This window comes from Mesoplodon bidens (genome assembly GCF_964165515.1).
Source record: "Mesoplodon bidens genome assembly, chromosome: 2".
NCBI lineage: Eukaryota > Metazoa > Chordata > Mammalia > Artiodactyla > Ziphiidae > Mesoplodon > Mesoplodon bidens.
In genome coordinates, this window is record NC_138177.1 from 84,576,201 (window position 1) to 84,598,836 (window position 22,636).

Genomic DNA, 22,636 nt, shown 5'->3' on the forward strand with positions numbered 1-22,636 from the left:
TTCTTAAAAAATTTTTTTTCTTAATAATTATTTTTTATTTTAATAACTTTATTTTATTTTATCTCTTTCTTTCTCTTTCTTTCTCCTTTCCTTCCTTCCTTCCTTCCTTCCTTCCTTTCTTTCTTTTTCTTTTTCTTCTTTTTCTCCCTTTTATTCTGAGCCGTGTGGATGAAAGGCTCTTGGTGCTGCAGCCAGGAGTCAGTGCTCTGCCTCTGAGGTGGGAGAGCCAACTTCAGGACACTGGTCCACAAGAGACCTCCCAGCTCCACGTAACATCAAATGGTGAAAATCTCCCGGAGATCTCCATCTCAACACCAACACCCAGCTTCACTCAACGACCAGCAAGCTACAGTGCTGGACACCCTATGCCAAGCAACTAACAAGGCAGGAACAAAACCCCACCCATTAGCAGAGAGGCTGCCTAAAATCATAATAAGGCCACAGACACCCCAAAACACACCACCAGACGTGGACCTGCCCACCAGAAAGACAAGATCCAGCCTCATCCACCAGAACACAGGCACTAGTCCCCTCCACCAGGAAGCCTACACACCCACTGAACCAACTTTAGCCACTGGGGACAGACACCAAAAACAACGGGAACTACGAACCGGCAGCCTGCAAAAAGGAGACCCCAAACACAGTAACATAAGCAAAATGAGAAGACAGAAAAACACACAGAAGGTGAAGTATCAGGATAAAAACCCACCAGACCTAACAAATGAAGAGAAAATAGGCAGTCTACCTGAAAAAGAATTCAGAATAATGATACTAAAGATGATCCAAAATCTTGGAAATAGAATAGACAAAATGCAAGAAACAGTTAACAAGGACCTAGAAAAACTAAAGATGAAACAAGCAACAATGAACAACACAATAAATGAAATTAAAAATACCCTAGAAGGGATCAATAGCAGAATAACTGAGGCAGAAGAACGGATAAGTGACCTGGAAGATAAAACAGTGGAAATAACTACTGCAGGGCAGAATAAAGAAAAAAGAATGAAAACAACAGTCTCAGAGACCTCTGGGACAACATTAAATGCACCAACATTCGAATTATAGGGGTTCCAGAAGAGGAAGAGAAAAAGAAAGGGACTGAGAAAATATTTGAAGAGATTACAGTTGAAAACTTCCCTAATATGGGAAAGGAAATAGTTAATCAAGTCCAGGAAGCACAGAGAGTCCCATACAGCATAAATCCAAGGAGAAACATGCCAAGAAACATGTTAATCAAGCTGTCAAAAATTAAATACAAAGAAAACATATTAAAAGCAGCAAGGGAAAAACAACAAATAACACACAAGGGAATCCCCATCAGGTTAACAGCTGATCTCTCAGCAGAAACTCTGCAAGCCAGAAAGGAGTGGCACGACACATTTAAAGTGATGAAGGAGAAAAACTTACAACCAAGATTACTCTACCTAGCAAGCATCTCATTCAGATTTGATGGAGAAATTTAAACGTTTACAGACAAGCAAAAGCTGAGAGAGTTCAGCACCACCAAACCAGCTCTACAACAAATGCTAAAGGAACTTCTCTAGGCAAGAAACACAAGAGAAGGAAAACACCTACAATAACAAACCCAAAACAATTAAGAAAATGGGAATAGGAAGATACATATCGATAATTACCTTAAATGTAAATGGATTAAATGCTCCCACCAAAAGACACAGACTGGCTGAATGGATACAAAAATAAGACCCATATATATGCTGTCTACAAAACACCCACTTCAGACCTAGGGACACATACAGACTGAAAGTGAGGGGATGGAAAAAGGTATTCAATTCAAATGGAAACCAAAAGAAAGCTGGAGTAGCAATTCTCATATCAGACAAAATAGACTTTAAAATAAAGACTATTACAAGAGACAAAGAAGGACACTAAATAATAATCAAGGGATCGATCCAAGAAGAAGATATAACAACTGTAAATATTTATTCACCCAACATAGGAATACCTCAATACATAAGGCAAATACTAACAGCCATAAAAGGGGAAATCGACAGTAACATTCATAGTAGGGGACTTTAACACCCCACTTTCACCAAAGGACAGATCATCCAAAATGAAAATAAATATGGAAACACAAGCTTTAAATGATACATTAAACAAGATGGACTTAATTGATAGTTATAGGACATTCCATCCAAAAACAACAGAATACACATTTTTCTCAAGTGCTCACAGAACATTCTCCAAGATAGATCATATCTTGGGTCACAAATCAAGGCTTGGAAAATTCAAGAAAATTAAAATTGTATCAAGTATCTCTTCCGACCACAAAGCTATGAGACTAGATATCAATTACAGGAAAAGATCCATAAAAAATACAAACACATGGAGGCTAAACAACACTACTTAATAACGAAGTGATCACTGAAGAAATCAAAGAGGAAATCAAAAAATACCTAGAAACAAATGACAATGGAGACACGACAACCCAAAACCTTCGGGATGCAGCAAAAGCAGTTCTAAGAGGGAAGTTTATAGCAATACAATCTTACCTTAAGAAACAGGAATCATCTCAAATAAACAACCTAACTTTGCACCTAAAGCAATTAGAGAAAGAAGAACAAGAAAACCTCAAAGTTAGCAGAAGGAAAGAAATCATAAAGATCAGATCAGAAATAAATGAAAAAGAAATGAAGGAAATGATAGCAAAGATCAATAAAACTAAAAGCTGGTTCTTTGAGAAGATAAACAAAATTGATAAACCATTAGCCAGACTCATCAAGAAAAAAAGGGAGAAGACTCAAATCAATAGAATTAGAAATGAAAAAGGAGAAGTAACAACTGACACTGCAGAAATACAAAAGACCATGAGAGATTGCTACAAGAAACTCTATGCCAATAAAATGGACAACCTGGAAGAAATGGACAAATTCTTAGAAATGTACAACTGCCAAGGCTGAATCAGGAAGAAATAGAAAATATGAACAGACCAATCACAAGCACTGAAATTGAAACTGTGATTAAAAATCTTCCAACAAACAAAAGCCCAGGACCAGATGGCTTCACAGGCGAATTCTACCAAACATTTAGAGAAGAGCTAACACGTATCCTTCTCAAACTCTTCCAAAATATAGCAGAGGGAGGAACACTCCCAAACTCATTCTACGAGGACACCATCACCCTGATGCCAAAACCAGACAAGGATGTCACAAAGAAAGAAAACTACAGGCCAATATCACTGATGAACATAGATGCAAAAATCCTCAACAAACTACTAGCAAACAGAATCCAACAGCACATTAAAAGAATCATACACCATGATCAAGTGGGGTTTATTCCAGGAATGCAAGGATTCTTCAATATATGCAAATCAATCAACGTGATACACCATATTAACAAATTGAAGGAGAAAAACCATATGATCAACTCAATAGATGCAGAGAAAGCTTTCGACAAAATTCAACACCCATTTATGATAAAAACCCTGCAGAAAGTAGGCATAGAAGGAACTTTCCTCAACACAATAAAGGCCATATATGACAAACCCACAGCCAACATCATCGTCAATGGTGAATAACTGAAACCATTCCCACTAAGATCAGGAACAAGACAAGGTTGCCCACTCTCACCACTCTTATTCAACATAGTTTTGGAAGTTTTAGCCACAGCAATCAGAGAAGAAAAAGAAATAAAAGGAATGAAAATCGGAAAAGAAGAAGTAAAGCTGTCACTCTTTGCAGATGACATGATACTATACATAGAGAATCCTAAAGATGCTACCAGAAAACTACTAGAGCTAATCAATGAATTTGGTAAAGTAGCAGGATACAAAATTAATGCACAGAAATCTCTGGCATTCCTATACACTAATGATGAAAAATCTTAAAGTGAAATCAAGAAAACACTCCCATTTACCACTGCAACAAAAAGAATAAAATATCTAGGAATAAACCTACCTAAGGAGACAAAAGACCTGTATGCAGAAAATTATAAGACACTGATGAAAGAAATTAAGGATGATACAAATAGATGGGGAGATATACCATGTTCTTGGATTGGAAGAATCAACATTGTGAAAATGACTCTACTACCCAAAGCAATCTACAGATTCAATGCAATCCCTATCAAACTACCACTGGCATTTTTCACAAAACTAGAACAAAAAAATTCACAATTTGTATGGAAACACAAAAGACACCAAATAGCCAAAGCAATCTTGAGAATGAGAAACGGAGCTGGAAGAATCAGGCTCCCTGACTTCAGACTATACAAAAAAGCTACAGTAATCAAGACAGTATGGTACTGGCACAAAAACAGAAATATAGATCAATGGAACAGGATAGAAAGCCCGGAGATAAACCCACGCATATATAGTCACCTTATCTTTGATAAAGGAGGCAGGAATGTACAGTGGAGAAAGGATAGCCTCTTCAATAAGTGGTGCTGGGAAAACTGGACAGCTACATGTAAAAGTATGAAATTAGAACACTCCCTAACACCATACACAAAAATAACCTCAAAATGGATTGAAGACCTAAATGTAAGGCCAGAAACTATCAAACTCTTAGAGGAAAACATAGGCAGAACACTCTATGACATAAATCACAGCAAGATCCTTTTTGACCCACCTCCTAGAGAAATGGAAATAAAAAAAAATAAACAAATGGGACCTGATGAAACTTCAATGCTTTTGCACAGCAAAGGAAACCATAAACAAGACCAAAAGACAACCCTCAGAATGGGAGAAAATATTTGCAAATGAAGCAACTGACAAAGGATTAATCTCCAAAATTTATAGGCAGCTCATGCAGCTCAATAACAAAAAAACAAACAGCCCAATCCAAAAATGGGCAGAAGACCTAAATAGACATTTCTCCAAAGAAGATATACAGATTGCCAACAAACACATGAAAGAATGCTCAACATCATTAATCATTAGAGAAATGCAAATCAAAACTACAATGAGATATCATCTCACACCAGTCAGAATGGCCATCATCAAAAAATCTAGAAACAATAAATGCTGGAGAGGGTGTGGGAAAAAGGGAACACTCTTGCACTGCTGGTGGGAATGTGAATTGGTACAGCCGCTATGGAGAACGGTATGGAGGTTCCTTAAAAAACTACAAATAGAACTACCATATGACCCAGCAATCCCACTACTGGGCATATACCCTGAGAAAACCATAATTCAAAAAGAGACATGTACCAAAATGTTCATAGCAGTCCTATTTACAATAGCCCGGAGATGGAAACAACCTAAGTGTCCATCATTGGATGAATGGGTAAAGAAGATGTGGCACATATATACAATGGAATATTACTCAGCCATAAAAAGAAATGAAATTGAGTTATTTGTAGTGAGGTGGGTGGACCTAGAGTGTGTCATACAGAGTGAAGTAAGTCAGAAAGAGAAAGACAAATACCGTATGCTAACACATATATATGGAATCTAAGGGAAAAAAAAGGTCATGAAGAACCTAGGGGTAAGACGGGAATAAAGACTCAGACCTACTAGAGAAGGGACTTGAGGATATAGGGAGGGCGAAGTGTTAGCTGTGACAAAGTGAGAGAGTGGCATGGACATATATACACTACCAAACGTAAAACAGATAGCTAGTGGGAAGCAGCCGCATAGCACAGTGAGATCAGCTCGGTGCTTTGTGACCACCTAGATGGGTGGGATAGGGATGGTGGGAGGGAGGGAGACACAAGAGGGAAGAGATATGGGAACGTATGTATATGTATAAGTGATTCACTTTGTTATAAATCAGAAACTAACACACACTTGTAAAGCAATTATACTCCAATAACGATGTAAAAAAAAATAAAAAAAGAACTGAATGAACACAACAAACAACACAACATATCAAGACATACGGGACACAGCCAAAGCAGTACTGAGAGAGAAATTTATAGTACTAGATGCTTACATTAGGAAAAAGGAGAGAGTGATTTCAGCAAAATGGAAGAATAGGCATTTTTACCATCCTCCCCATCAAGAAGACAGATTTTGGCAATCATCCATAGATCAGAATACCTCTGTGGAAGTTCTGGAGTGCAAAAGAGAACTTCCAGCACAGCATTAGAGCAAAAAAAAAAAAAAAAAATCCCAGATTGAACACACTGAAGAAGATAAGAAGAATGGTTTCATTTTACCCACATCACCCCCTCTCCCAAGACAGTACAGCACAGTTCCCAGAGAGAACCTGTTAAGTCAGCAATTTTTCCCATGGGGAAAAGTGAGACCATGAAAGTAAGCACATAGCTTCCCCAACTATGCAAAACACTGCCAAATATTTGCAAACCATATATGTGATAAATGGTTAATGTCAAAAACATATAAAGGACTCATACAATTCAATAGCAAAAAGCCAAACCAATTTAAAAATTGGCAAAGGATCTGAGTAGACATTTTTCCAAAGAAGATATATAAATGGCCAACAAGTAAATGAAAAGGTATTCAACATCACTAATCATCAGGGAGCTGCAAATCAAAAGTACCATGAGATGGGCTTCCCTGGTAGCGCAGTGGTTGAGAGTCCGCCTGTCAATGCAGGGGACACGGGTTCATGCCTCAGTCCGGGAGGATCCCACATGCCGCGGAGCGGCTGGGCCCGTGAGCCATGGCCGCTGGGCCTGCGTGTCCGGAGCCTGTGCTCCGCAACGGGAGAGGCCACAACAGTGAGAGGCCCGTGTACCGCAAAAAAAAAAAAGAAAGAAAAAGTACTATGAGATATATTACATCATGTTTGTTGGAATGGCTATTATCAAATAAAACAAGAGATAAATGCTGGCATCGATGCAGAGAAGAAAAGAACCCTTGTGCACTACAGATGGGAATGTAAATTGGTTCAGCCCCTACACAAAACAGTATAAATATTCTTCAAAAAAATTAAAAATGGAACTATCATACAAGTCAGCAATTCTACTTCTGAGACTACATCCAAAGGAAATGAAATTATTATGTTGAAGAGATATCTGCACTCCCGTGTAGCATTATTCACAACATCCAATACATGGAAACAACCTGAGTGTCCATAGACAAAGAATGGATAGAGAAAGTGCAGTATATATATACAATGGAGTATTATTCAGGCGTAAAAAGAAGGAAATCCTTTCATTTGTAACAACATGGTTAGACCTTGAGAGATTATGCTAACTGAAATAGAGTAAGACAAATACTATATGATATCACTTATATGTGGAAATCTTAAAAAACAAACAAAACACAACTAAATTCACAGAGAAGGGGATTAGATTTATGGTTACAAGATGCAGGGTTTGGAGAGATGGGGAACTGGATGAAGGTGGTCAAAAGGCACAAACATCCAGTTATAAGACAAGTACTAGGGATGTAATGTATAACATGATGACTATCATTAACACTACTGTATGGTACATTTGAAAGTTGTTAAGAGAGTAAATCCTAAGAGTTCTCATCACAAAGAAAAAAACCTTTTTTTTCTTTGTCTTTCTTTTTCTTAATCTATATGACATGATGGATGTTAACTAAACTTATTGTGGTTATCATTTTACAATGTATGTAAGTCAAATCATGCTGTATACCTTAAACTTATACAGTGCTGTCAATTATATCTCAATAAAATTGGGAAAAGAACCTGGAAGAAAGAACATTAGGAGTGGTTTAATACAAGGAAGTATTATTCCTCTTTTACTAAAACAGTAGGATAAAGGTAAATATGCATGCTACAATTGCAGGTGAAGTGAAAGCCACTTAGTCATTTCTTTGACAAACATTTGTCGAAAACAGAAAATTTTCAAAGCACTATGCTCAAATAAAGGAAAGACAAAGATAAATAGACATAACCCCAGCCCTTGAGGAACTTGAAATATAATGGGGCACAGAGTGACATAACTATTTTAATATAAGAGCAAAATACTATGAGAATACTTATATACAGTCAGCTCACGTTTGCAAGATAAAAGATATGTGAAGTTTTCCATAGGTGGAGAAAAGAAGAAAGAAATTAAATGCAGGAAACAAAGTGAACAAATGCATAGAGGTTTGAAATTGCATGTTACCTAGGCATGTTGCAGAGTGATTAGGGAGCAGGATTTGGAATCATGCAAAATAAACCTAGATTTGAATTCTAAGCCATTCTATTTTTTTTTATGTGATCCTGAATAAATAAGCTAACCTCTGTAAAAATGGAGATAATAATAAGTATTGTTTATAGAACTGATAAAGATTAAATTATATATAAGTAGTATACTCGGCACAGTGAGCTGTCATACAGAAAGAAAAAAAAAGTATTTGTCATTTTAAAGTGTGAGTCAATTCACTTTGTCAATTCCAAAACACTATACAAATATAAGGCATTATTTTTTTTCTGAAACATGATCAATAGCTAAAAAACACATCCAAATACATAAGTACTTCATAATATATGAAATAATATTTCTCAAATATTTATACCTGAAAGCTCTCCTACTCTTAAAATATACTTATATTTATATGTCTTCAATATTTAAACAAGGGAATATGCTAAATGCTTCTGAAAAAAAGCTAATGGGGAAAATTATATTTTTAATTCTTACTCAAATTTATCCTATTATTTTCTAATATGACATGTTTATAAAAACTTAAGTTACACCTAAAACTTAAAATTATTTACTTTATCTATAATGCCACAAAACCTACTTTTTCTTCTCTTTCTATTTCAAGTTGTCTCTTAGCAGAACAAAGTTCATTCTTGAGATTGGATAGTTCAGTCTCCTAAAGAAAAAGGAACATGAAGCTTATAAGTGCATCCATGTATTTCTTAAGACAATAAAAATGCAAACTAGTGTTTCAAAAAAATCTAGTTTTATAGAGAAATAAATTCACTCATGAAATATATACTGTTTAAAACCCTACTGATATGAAGGTTCCTAGTTGAATATAACTAAAGATTTCATTTAGACAAATTTTGTATAGTTTGCTCTAAAGAAATGTTTAACACTATGTATATCTCTCCTTCTCATTCTCTCCCAATCTATCTCACTCCTCCTTTCCCAACCTCAATCAGAGCTCAAAACTTATTCGTAACTGGAGTTTATAACTTTTCATTTGAAAAACAGAGTTCGTTTTACCATTTCAAAAATAAGATTAGAAAACCACCTACCTATAAGATCTGTAACATCCCTTTCAGATTTATGATTATTTGAGTCTATAGTACAAAATTATGGTTTTATTTATTATTCTTTACTACCAGCCATGCTGACATGAAAATTGGCTTCTACTGCAATTTTTCTCACCAAAGATGCTTTCACTGATGACTGTTCTTGTTCTTTGCTCTTATAAAGTCCTAATTCTGAGTCTCTTTCTTCAACAATTTTATCATATTGGTGCTATATTAAAAAGAGAAACCATTTTAGGTATATTAGAAGCCCAAAAGATTACATTTTAATATGACTGGTATCCTTATGCATTTAATATTTATAAAAAATGATGTTTATGAATTCAGTAATACATATTTGAGCTATTTTTTAATTTTTTCAACTACATTTTTTAATTCTAACAATAAAAACAATGAAACATAGATAACTGTCTTGGAAATAACCCAAGAGCAAGAAATAATTTTTAAAATTAGAGACACTGAATTTCATAATTTATAAAAAGGCTAGAAACACAGGACCTCTTCGAAAAACGGCTGATTCCAGATCTTGTGCAGGGAATACAAAATTAGCCTTGAACATTTTGTTATGACAGAAAGCAAGAAAGCTGTCACAGATTATTAGGGTCAAATCAAAGGGACCTGCCAACCAATTCGAAGAGGCTCCCACTGGCCAAAGTTGGGACAATTTAAGTGTCAAAAAGGATCAAAACTGTACTGGATTAAGACATACCAAATATGCTTAAATCTATGAGTTCGCAATATTACTTAAAAGATTTTTTTAAATCCTCATTGGTTACTTCATAATAATATCCTAGCAACAACTTATAAAGATTAATTGATAGGTATAGCCCACTTCCTCTCCAAATCTTGAAGAGTATAGGGCTTAATTCCCTAAGGGAATGATTACTTTCAAACAACAATAAAAAATAGAGCACACTCACAAACACAACAAACACTGTCTTTCATCTATTTATTATTGGTTAGCATAGTATGTGTTAGACACAGGTAGAGAATTAAAATATCATATTTATAGTTATATTATATTTATTTAAATACATATCCTGGGTATGTATTTAAATAAATACAAGGTGGAAAAGTCTATAAGAGACTACTATGAAAATTGAGGAAAAGAGTGATTACGTTTATCCATCAAGACAATAAGGAGAGACTTCCTCAAGGAAGTGACACCCAGGCTCAGCTTCATGTGGTTAAGACTTGAACTTGGAGAAATGAGAGATCAAGAGTATTCTAGCTATAATTAGTTATTGTTGCATAGACAATAATTTTCTCTGACAAATCAGAATGCTATATTTTACCATTTTTATGCATAAATATGGCTCCAATTAATAATTTTCATTACACAACAGGAAAAAAATTACCTTATGTTTTTCCATAAGTGCTACCATTTCAGCTATTTTATGTTGACATCGTATATCAATTTCTTTCTGTAATTTTACTGCTTCATCAGCTATTACTTTTGCTTTCTCAACCTATCAAATAAATTTAAAGCTTTTTAAAATTAATGCACAAGATACAAATTTAACTTAAATGTTAAATTTAAGTTAAAATGCAGAAATCAAACACCAGGAAATTAGGAAAGCCAAGTAGAAAATACATTATTGTTTTGGTTTATTTTAGTTAGGGTCTTCTACTAAGTGAGATGACAGTATAACACTGTAAAGATCATTTAATCTTTTCAAAATGATTATATACTACCCAATACTCAAATACTTAGAATAACAATGATATTTTTAGCTTCTATTTAAAAAACTAATTAATTATCCCTAGTATAAATTTATTAAATCTTCTAAGAATCATAATGTTAAAAGTAAGAATTATTACTTTTCTCTTAAAATGCAAACATACAAATATAGGGTTTTAGTATAACAACTTCTCAAACATATTTAGTTTTTCCTACCTCTCCCAAAAGATTTTCTTCTAATAGCTTTTTGTCCTCAATTTCTTTCTGATAACTGTCAGTCATTTCTTTAAATTTTTGTTTGGCACCTTCTAGTTCTAACTCTAATTTATTGACCTTTGAATAAAGAAAACAGCATGAACATTAATAAATTCTGTGGATTACTTGAAAATATTCTGTATTCATTTTGTGGTTTTGTGACTCTTAAAAGATGATTTATTCATAGATATTATAGTTGGATCATTTTACTTACAGTTTTCATATGGTGAGGTGCTTTATTTTTCACAATATCTATCTTTTTCCCTAAAATACATATTTAGTCTTGACAAGTAATATTTTAAAAGTAGCCATATTTTTATTTTTAATGAATTTTTCAACAATATTTATTTAGTCTCAGTTTGCTGTTTTATTACAATAAGTAACTATTCCATTTGGACAGAACACACATGCAATTCAAAGAAAAAGCATTTTTAAAAAAAGCTTTACTGAGGTATAACATATGCAAAAAAACTACACATATTTAATGTATACAGTGTGATGATATTAGACAAATGCATACACCCATGAAATCATCGCCAAAATCAAGGTAACAGACATATCCATCACCTTCAAAAGTTTCCTTCCGTCCCATTTTTTCTTGTCATAAGAACACTTACATGAGACTACTCTCTTAACAAATATTTTTTTTTTAATTTTGTGCATATTTATTCCTTCTAATAGATAGTGTTCAGGTTCTTTTTAACTGATGCCTATTTCTTCCTATCCTCCTAACCCTGATACATTTTTTAAATGTTTTTTATTGTGGTAAAAGTCACATGATATAAAACATACTATTTTAACCATATTTAACTGTACGGTTCAATGGCACTAAGTACATTCATATTGTTGTGCAACTCTCACCATCATCCATCTCCCGAATATTTCACCTTCCTACACTGAAACTCTGTCCCCTTTAAACATTAACTCCCCATTCTCCCTCCCCACCCCCTCTACCCACCAGCTCCTGGCATCTACCAATGTACTTTCTGACTCTATGAATTTGACTATTCTAGGTACCTCGTATAAGTGGAATCAAACAGTACTTGTCTGCACGTAATGTATACTGGAATGTATTTTTAAGGCCAACTTAATATATGCCCTGCAAACAGATTGTACCTTCTTTTTTCCCCCCGTGCTATACAGTAGGTACTCTCCAGCCAACTACTTCATACATAGTAGTGTACATACATCAGTCCCAATCTCCCAATCCATCCCACCCCTCTCTTAGTGTCCATACATTTGTTCTCTACAACTGTGTCTCTATTTCTGGTTTGCAAATAGGTTCATCTGCACCATTTTTCTAAATTCCACATACATGCGTTAATATACAACATTTGTTTTTCTCTTTCTAACTTACTTCACCCTGTATGACAGTTTCTAGGTCCATCCATGTCTCTGCGAATGGCACAACTTCATTCCTTTTTATGGCTGAGTAATATTCCATTGTACCACATCTTCTTTATCCATTCCTCTGTTGATGGACACTTAGGTTGCTTCCACGACATGGCTATTGTAAATAGTGCTGCAATGTACACTGGGGTGCATGCATCTTTTGGAATTATGGTTTTCTCTGGTATATGCCCAGTACTGGGATTTCTGGGTCATATGGTAGTTGTAATTTTAGTTTTTTAAGGAACCTCCATACTGTTCTCCATAGTGGCTGTATCAATTTACATTCCAACCAACGGTGTAAAAGGGTTCCCTTTTCTCCACACCCTCTTCAGCATTTACTGTTTGTAGATTTTTTGATGATGGACATTCTGACTAGTGTGAGGTGATACCTCATGGTGGTTTTGATTTGCATTTCTCTCTAATAATTAGTGATGTTGAGCAGCTTTTCATGTGCCTCTTGGCCATCTGTATGTTTTCTTTGGAGAAAAGCCTATTTAGGTCTTCTGCCCACTCTTGATTGGGTTGTTTGTCTGGATATTGAGCTGCATGAGCTATTTGTATATTTTGGAGATTAATCCCTTGTCAGTTGCTTCATTTGCAAATATTTTCTCCCATTCTGAGGGTTGTCTTTTGGTCTTGTTTATGGTTTCCTTTGCTGTGCAAAAGCTTTTAAGTTTAACTAGGTCCCATTTGTTTATTTTTGTTTTAATTTTCATTATTCTAGAAGGTGCATCCAAAAAGATCTTGCTGTGATTTATGTCAAAGAGTGCTCTGCCTATGTTTTCCTCTAAGAGTTTGATAGTGTCTGGCCTTATGGTGTTAGGGAGTGTTCTAATTTCATTCTTTTACATGTAGCTGTCCAGTTTTCCCAGCACCACTTATTGAAGAGACTGTCTTTTCTCCATTGTATATTCTTGCCTCCTTTTTCATAGATAAGTTGACCACAGGTGTGTGGGTTTATCTCTGGGCTTTCTATCCTGTTCCATTTATCTATATTACTGTGTTTGTGCCAGCACCATACTGTCTTGGTTACTGTAGTTTTGTAGTATAGTCTGAAGTCAGGCAGTCTGATTCCTCCAGCTCCAGTTTTCTTTCTCAAGATTGCTTTGGCTATTCGGGGTCCTTTGTTTCCATACAAATTACAAAAAATTTTGTTCTATTTCTGTGAAAAATGCCATTGGTAATTTGATAGGGATTGCATTGAATCTGTAGACTGCTTTAAGTAAACAATACAGAATTGTTGACTACAGGCACTATGTAGTACAGCAGATCTCTAGAACTACTTTATCTTGCATAACTGAAACCTAAGCAAATTGAAGAACTCCCTATTTCCCCCTCCCACTGAGTCCCTGGTATTTGCTTTTCTAATTTCTGCTTTTATGTGTTTGACTATTTTAGGTATCATGCAGTATTTGTTCTTCAGTGACTGGCTTTTGTTGCTGAATTGTAAGTATTCTTTACATATTCTGGATATTAGATCATTACCAAATAATGATTTGCAAATATTTTTTCCAATTCTTTGGCTTGTCTTTTCACTCCCTTGATAGTGTCCTTTCATCCTTTGATAGTGTCCCCTTGAACATTATTAATAGAGTGAAAAGATTCATTGCAATCTCTACCTAAATTCCAACTGCGTTTTGTCGGAACAAATTGATCCTAAAGTTTACAAGGAATTCCCAGGGACCCTGGATAGCCAAAACAATCTTGAAAAAGAACAATGTTGGAGGACACATAATCCCCAATTTTAAAACTCACTACAAAGATACAATAATCAAAACAGCGTGGTACTGACATAAGGTAAACATATGGATCAATGGAATAGAATAGGAAGTCCAGAAATAAAGCCATACAACTATGGTCAACTTAGAATGACAAGACAATTCAATGGAGAAAGAATAGCTTCTAACAATAAGAATGAAAAATAATTCAATGGAGAAAGAACAGTTTCTAACAAATGTTGTTAAGACAAATAATAAGCACATGGAAAAGAATGAAGTTGGACTCTTACCTCATATCACATTACAAAAATAACTCAAAATAGATTAAAGATCTAAATGTAATAGCTAAAACCAAAAACTCTTAGAAGAAAATAGGAGTTAAAATTCATGACAATAGATTTGGCAATGTGTCCTTAGATATGATACTAAAAACACGAGCAACTAAAGAAAAACAGTTAAAATGGATTCCATTAAAAAGCATACTCAGTATTAGTGACGCCTACCAGTGCAGGGGACGTGGGTTCGATCCCTGGTCAGAGAACTAAGATCTCATATGCCTCAGGGTGACTAAGCCTGTGCACTGCAACTATTGAGCACACAGGCCACAACTGGAGAGCCCACATAGTGCAACTACAGAGCCCACGTGCTCTAGAGCCTGCACACCTCAACAATAGATCCCGTGTGCTGCAGCTGAGACCTGATACAGCCAAAAATAAAATAAATAAATAATAAAATAAATATTAAAAAAAGAGGACCTTTAATTAGCACCCACTCTCCAGAATCACTTATGGCATTAGGACTGAATTAGAATTGAGGAGGGGGTAGAGGACAGTGACAGGAATTGGGGAAGGGAGGCATGAGTAATTTAATAATGAAACAGACTGTATTCTGTACCCATGAAAGAACCACTAACTTTATTTTTCTTAATATTTATTTATTTATTTATTTGGCTGTGCCGGGTCTTAGTTGCAGCATGTGGGATCTTCATTGTTGCATGCGAGATCTTTTAGTTGAGGCGTGAGGAACCTTTAGTTGTGGCACATGGGTCCTTTAGTTGCAGCATGCAGGATCTTTAGTTGTAGCATGCGAACTCTTAGTTGTGGCATGTGGGATCTAGTTTCCTGACTAGGAATCAAACCCGGCCCCCCTACATTGGGAGCACAGAGTTTTAGCCACTGGACCATCAGGGAAGTTCCACAACCACCAACTTTAAAACACAGAATATTATCAATGTTGATAAAGTCTTCTGAATGCCTCTGTTCATTAGTTTCCCCTTCTGCCCCCTCAAGTGTAACAAAGATTCTTAATTTAATATTCATGAGTCCCTTCCCCTTTTTTATAGCTTTACTGCATAATGATATATCAGTATTTCAGAGTTTTTTGTTTCAGACTCTATATAAATGTTTTCTTAGTAGGTATATTTTTCTGTCTTGCATTTTCACTCAGCAGTAGGTTTTACATATTTATGTGTGTATAGTTCCTTCATTTTCTCTGCAGAGTAATGTTCCATTTTATGAATATACCATGGTTTATTTATGTACTCAACTGTTCACAGACAATAAATTGTATTCAACTTGGAGATAATACATACGATAATGGTGTGACTGTTCTCAAAAACACTGTCTCCTGGTACAAATGTATAAATTTCTCTATATCCAGACCTGAAATTGCAGGTTGCATGTTCAACTTTACAAGATAACAACACTGTTTTCCAAAGTACATGTACCAATTTAAACTCCCAGCAAGTGTGTGAATATGTATATCAGTTTGGAGAGAACCAGCATTTTCACATAAATAGTATATTGTTAAAATTACATTTTCTAATAGCTTGTTGCAGATGTTTAAGACTAGTATGTTTTTCTGTGTAATGATTATATATCTATCAACCTTACTAAATGACTCAATACTTTATTAACTCATCTGGAGATTCTTATAGATTTTCTACAAATGCAACTCCAATCTAAAACCATCTGACTCTGAAGTTTGTTTGTTGAAAGATTTTAAACTGCTGATCCAATCTCCTTAATCAGACTATTCAGGTTAATTATTTGTTTTGAGATTGTTTTGGTTAATCTACTTCACTTTATATTTTTTATATCTTTCAAATATATTGGCATAATAATGTTCATAATAAAGGTATTAACTTCAGACCTTCATTAAAAAAACACGTTATAATTTCTAGATTAATAGAATTGTGGTTAGAGGACATATTCTGTATGATTTCAAGCCTTTGAATTCTGTGGCCCTATACATGATCATTTTTGTTAACTATCTGAATGTTCTTGAAAAATATGTTTCCTTCACTTTTTGATCTAAAAATGTCCTTATTTCTCCAACATAAAAGAGAGATATGTTGTGGATGTAATTCAAGGTTGATCTTTTCTCTGTACTTGAGAATATTGTCTCACTGATTTCTAACTTCCACTGTTGCTTGCTGAGATGTCCACGGTAAATCTCTTGTCATTCTTTCATTGGTGATCTCTCATTTCTCTCTAGCTACTTTTAAGACCTATGTGTGTCTAACATTCTATAGTTTTACTATACTAAGTCTAGTTCTGGATTTATTCTAATTTTTCCTTCTAGGTATCCATCAGTCTTCCTATATCTATGAATTAGTGTATTTCATCAATTCTAAACATTCTTAGTATTTGTTGCCTCTCCCCAATTCACTCTATTCTTTCCTTCCTCCTGGGCAATACAAAACCCTTATAAAAACAAATTCATTAAAATATGTGACAATAATAAGAGTATGATAGCATATAAGTTAGACATGAGAGAGAAAGGAGATTATGTATTCTGAAGCTAAAATGTACCAGTAAAAAGGACAAAAATTATGAACTCCAGCTGTATGTTGTTCATAAGAGACTCATCTAAAACAAAGATATAGAAAGCACAGTAGTAAATATGTTGTTAAAAATACCATGCTTGGCCTCCCTGGTGGCGCAGTGGTTGCGAGTCCACCTGCCAATGCAGGGGATACGGGTTCGTGCCCCGGTCTGGGAGGATCCCATATGCCGCGGAGCGGCTGGGCCCGTGAGCCATGGCCGCTGAGCCTGCGCATCCGGAGCCTGTGCTCCGCAACGGGAGAGGCCACAACAGTGAGAGGCCCGCGTACGGGAAAAAAAAAAAAAAAAATACCATGCTTAACACAACATTGTAAATCAACTATACTCCAATAAAAACTTTAAATAAATAAATAACCCCCTGCAAACACTAAACACTAAGAAGAAAACTGGTATAGTCATAACAATAAAAAAGAAGAATTATTCTCTAAGGCAACAAAATACTATTACATAGATAAAGTGAGTGTCTAAAGTGGAAAAAAGTTCTATTATGTATAGAATATAAAGAATATATATAGAATATAGATTAAGTATACATATAAAGTTCCACATTGTATAAAAAATTACATATATTATAGTATGTACCTAATAACATGGTATTAAAAGAAAAATTGACAGAACTGCAAGGAAGAATAGAAATCCACAATCATCAAGTGAGATTTTTTAACACATCAATCGCATTCAAGTAATAAAACACAAAGAAAATAGAAGTAAAGATATAGAATCAATAAATATGCAGAAGTTTAAAGAATATGAAATCTTGACCAAATGGAACACTTCACCCAACAACTGTAGAATACACATTATTTTCAGGTATATGGGTGTGTTTATAAAAAGTAACCCTATATTGGGCCATCAAGCAAATGTCAATAAATTCCAAAGTACTGAAGTCATACCAGAGTGCGTTCTCTAATGACAATGTGCTTATGATAGAAATCAATTCCAAAAGCATAACATGCCATTAAGTTCAGAAACTGAGAAATATAGGAAGGTATTGAATGAAACAATACTAATTTAATATATATTTAAACCTATGAGACACAACTACAACAAACTTAGAAGGAAATACATTGCCTTAAAATGTGTTCACTGGAAAGAATGAAAATTAATTATCAAAGAATTAATATCAAATTGGAAAAAGAACATAACGAAAAAACAATAAAAGGAGGAGAAAATAATAAAGAACATAAATTAATGAAACAAAAACAAGCACCCTACAGAGAAGATCAAAAATCCAAAGTTGTGTTTTTTTAAAACTTCCAAAATTGATAAATGCCTGGTAAGACTGATCAAGAATAACAAAAGGCATAAATAACCAACATCAGGATTGAAAAGAGGACAATACTATAGATGCTACAATTTTCAAAATGTAGAAAATGTAGTTTAACAGGGCAAAATCCCCCCAAAATATTATTTACTAAAATTGAAAGAAATAGTAGGATACAAAATGAACATACAGATATCTGTTGCATGTCTAAACACTAACAATGAACAGGCAGAAAGAAAAATTTTTTTAAATCCCATTTAAAATTGCAAAAAAAAGAATAAAATAACTAAGAATAATCTAAATAAAGAGGTAAAGACCTGTACTCAGAAAACTATAAGACACAGATGAAAGAAATTGAAGGCGCCACAAAAAAATACGGGAAAATATACTAAGCTCAGGGATTGGAAGAATTAATACTGTTAAAATGACCATACTACCTAAGGCAATCTACAGATTCAGTGCAATCCCTATAAAAATACCAATGGCATTTTTCACCAAACTATAACAAATAATTTTAAAATTTGTATGGAAACATGAAAGATCCCAGATAGCTAAAATAATCTTGAGAAAGAACAGCAAAGCAGGAGGTATCACACTCCCTGACTTCAACACCATACTACAAAGCAACAGTAATCAAAGGAGCTGGCACAAAAACAGACACATAGATCAATGGAACAGAATGGAGAGTCCAGAAATAAACCTATGCTTATATGGTCAATTAATCTACAACAAAAGAAGAACACACAATGAGGAAAAGACAGCCTCTTCATAAATTGTGTCGAGAAAACTGGACAGCTACATGCAAAAGAATCAAATTGGACTACTTTCTCACACCATATACAAAAATAAACAAAATAGATTAAAGACTTAAATGCAAGACGTGAAACCATAAACCTCCTAGGAGAAAACATAGGCTGTATGCTCTTTGACATTGATCTTATCAACATTTTTTTTTGGATATGTCTTCTCAGGCAAGGGTAACAAAAGCAAAAATTAAACAAATGGGAATCAAAATAAAAACTTTTGCATAGAGAAGGAAACTATGAACAAAATGAAAAAGCACTCTACTGAATGGGAAAAAATATTTCTAACACTATATCTGATAAGAGATTAACATCCAAAATATATAAAGAACTCATACAACTCAACATCAAAAAAAACAAGCAACTCAATTAAAAAAAGGGCAGAAGACCTGAATAGACATTTTTCCAAAACAGACATGCAGAAGGCCAACAGGCAGATGAAAAGATGCTTAACATTACTAATCATCAGGGAAATGCAAATCAGAACCACAATGAGGTGGGGAGGAGTCGAGATGGCAGAGTAGGAGGACACGGAGTTCACCTCTCCCAACAAATACATCCACAAATGGAACAATTCTCACAGAGCACCTGCTAAACACTAGCAGAGGACCTTGGATACCTAAAAGGACAAGAAAGATTCCTGCATAACTCAGTAGGATGAAAGAAAGAAAAAAAAGAGGAAGTGGGATGGGACCAGTGCCCCTGGTGGGGAGCTGAAGAAGAGGAGAGGTTCCTGCACCCAGGGAAGCCCCCTCAGCAGTGGGGAGATAAGCTGAGACAGAAGGGGAACTTCAGGGGCTCGAAGGAGAGTACAGCAACCAGTCTGTGGCAGGCAGGACAGAGTGAGACATATATAGATGGTCCATGCCACAGCCCTGCATGCCCCAGCCTGAGACATGTGTCTGCCACTGCAGGTGGGGGCTGGGTGCTGGAACATGGGGTTTGGAGAGCAGACCCAGGGGGAGGTCTGCTGTTGGCTGCGAGGAGACAGCCTGAAGGGATGGGAGTGAGGAGCTCCGCAACTGGGAACACTCGTGGAAAAAGCCTGGGGCACCATAGGAGCGAAGCATCATTGTTGAGTGGCACATGAAGGGCGGGGCTGTCATTGCAGCCTCTTTCCCCACGTGTTGGCCCTTGCCTCAGTGGGCATTAGGAGGAGCTCCCTCCTGAGCAGACTTGCATGCCCTGGTCACCACCTCAGCTCCCCCCAACCTGTCTGGGTGGGCTCACATACCCAAATCGCTGTCCCAGCCCCCTCTCACCAGGGCAGGCTCATGTACTCTGGGGCAACCTCGGGAGCAGACACCAGTGGGTGACCCACATGCAGATGTAGAGCTGAAACCAAAGCTGAGCCCCAGGGGTTGTGTGACTAAGGAAGAAGAGCTGAAATCTCTCCTTGAGGCTGTGCAAACCACAGATTTACACCCCTGCTGCCAGCTTTGTAAATTCAGCACCTGTGGAACATTTGAACGGACAATGAGTGCTCCCAAAGATGAGACAGGTCTAGATTTAGCAAGTGGAGGGTTTGTGGGCACATACACTCAGGAGTTAGGCTAGGCCAGAGTCTGAGCAGCCTCCATAGCTCCAACAGTGGGTCCAGGTACATGATTACTACAGTCCTTGGACCTGACTTCAGTAGGTCTGTGGTGGTGGCCTGGTGAAAACAACGCCTAAGAGACACCAGGGCCAATCAATTGCTGGCATACCCACAGTTAAGGTGGGCCACGAGCATTGCCAACAAAAATGTACTTTGTGAGCCCACACAATGGGTAAAACGTGACACAACAGAGCACACTCATAGGTGAAGAGTTTCAGAGGAGTAATATTTAGTGGCGTCTCTCCCAGTGGGAATGCTCCAATCCTGCCTACCTAGCACTGCAGATCAGAAATACAGCTCCAAAACAGATCTGGGGGCCTCTACTCCAAGAACTGGGGAGCAAACCCTGCCCCTGACAGGGCTGTGACAATCACAGAGCAAAGAGGAGGCCTCACTCAATATCCAGTGCAGGCTCTGGTCACCACAACTTCCTATCAAGGGGATAACGGCCAGCATACACTAGGAAACATGTGGCAGGCATCCGTACTAAAAATAGCCCTCAAACCAAAAAATATTAAACACACAGAGACTACAGAAGGACGTTCCCACATAAAAATAGCCCTCCAACACAGTGTGAGGTTCTGGCATCGGGAGAAAGAACCACCAGAGCATTTGGCTTTGAAGGCCAGTGGGGCTTGAGTGCGGGAGCCCAACAGAGTTGAGGGATACAGAGACTCCATTCTTAGAGAACGCACACAGGGTCTCATATGCACGGGGACCCAGCACAAAGCAGTATCTCCAAAGGAACCTGGGCTACACCTACCTAGGGGTCTTGGGAGGTCTCCTAGGGAGGCACGGGTCGGCTGTAGCTCACTGTGGAAGCAAGGACACTGGTTGTGGAGGCCTTAGGGAATACTGATCCGCATAAGCACTCCTGGAGGTTCCAATTTCAGCACCAAGACCCAGCCCCACAAACGGCATTCAGGCTCCAGTGCTGGAACATCTCAGGCCAAACAACCAGCAGGACAGGAATACAACCCCACCCATCAGTAGACAGGCTGCCTAAAGGAGTACTGAGCTCACAGCCACCTCAAAACATAACCCTTGACACAGTCCTGCCCACCAGACAGACAAGACCCAGCTCCACCCACTAGAAGGCAGGCACCAGTCCCTCCCACCAGGAAGCCTCCACAAGGCCCCAGACCAAACTCTTCCACCAAGGGGCAGACACCAGAAGCAAGAGGAACTATGATCCTGCAGCCTGCGGAAAGGAGACCACAAACACAGAAAGTTAGACAAAATGAGATGACAGAGAAATATGTTTCAGATGAAGGAAAAAGATAAAAACCCACAAGAACAACTAAATGAAGAGGACATAGGCAACCTACCCAAAAAAGAATTCAGAGTAACAATACTAAAGATGATCCAAAATCTCAGAAAAAGAATGGAGGCACAGACCAAGAAGATACAAGAAATGTTTAATGCTTCCCTAGTGGCGCAGTGGTTGAGAGTTTGCCTGCCAATGCAGGGGACACGGATGCATGCCCCGGTCCGGGAAGATCTCACATGCCGCAGAGCGGCTAGGCCCATGAGCCGTGGACGCTGAGCCTGTGCGTCCGGAGCCTGTGCTCTGCAACGGGAGAGGCCACAACAGTGAGAGGCCCGCGTACCGCCAAAAAAAAAAAAAAAAAAAAAGAAAAAAGAAATGTTTAACAAAGAGCTACAAGATTTAAAGAACAGAGGTGAACAATACAACAAATGAAATGAAAAATACACTAGAAGGAATCAATAGCAGAATAACTGAGGCAGAAGAATGAACAAGTGAGCTTGAATACAGAATGGTGGAAATCACTGCCACAGAACAGAATAAAGAAAAAAGAGTTAAAAGAAATAAGGACAGTCTCAGAGACCTCTGGGACAACATTAAATGTACCAAATTTGCATTATACAGGTCCCAGAAGGAGAAGAGAAGAGAAAGGGCCTGAGAAAATATTTGAAGAAATTATAGTCAAAAATTTCCCTAATATGAGAAAGGAAAC

At 36.7% G+C, this 22,636-nt stretch overlaps 1 protein-coding gene across 3 annotated transcripts in view; it reads right to left on the minus strand.

Moving 5' to 3' along the window:
* Positions 1-22,636, minus strand: part of SYCP1 (synaptonemal complex protein 1) — a gene marked incomplete at both ends in the record, with an annotated part of 166,705 nt that overhangs the window by 23,334 nt on the left and 120,735 nt on the right. For 2 of the 3 annotated variants that reach the window (XM_081225556.1, XM_081225555.1), the window contains 4 exons: positions 8,624-8,698; positions 9,220-9,312; positions 10,460-10,570; positions 10,999-11,115. In XM_081225556.1, the coding sequence (XP_081081682.1) occupies positions 8,624-8,698; positions 9,220-9,312; positions 10,460-10,570; positions 10,999-11,115 (396 nt within the window). The remainder of the gene's footprint in view (positions 1-8,623; positions 8,699-9,219; positions 9,313-10,459; positions 10,571-10,998; positions 11,116-22,636) is intronic. The other variant, XM_081225557.1, reaches the window with a different exon arrangement.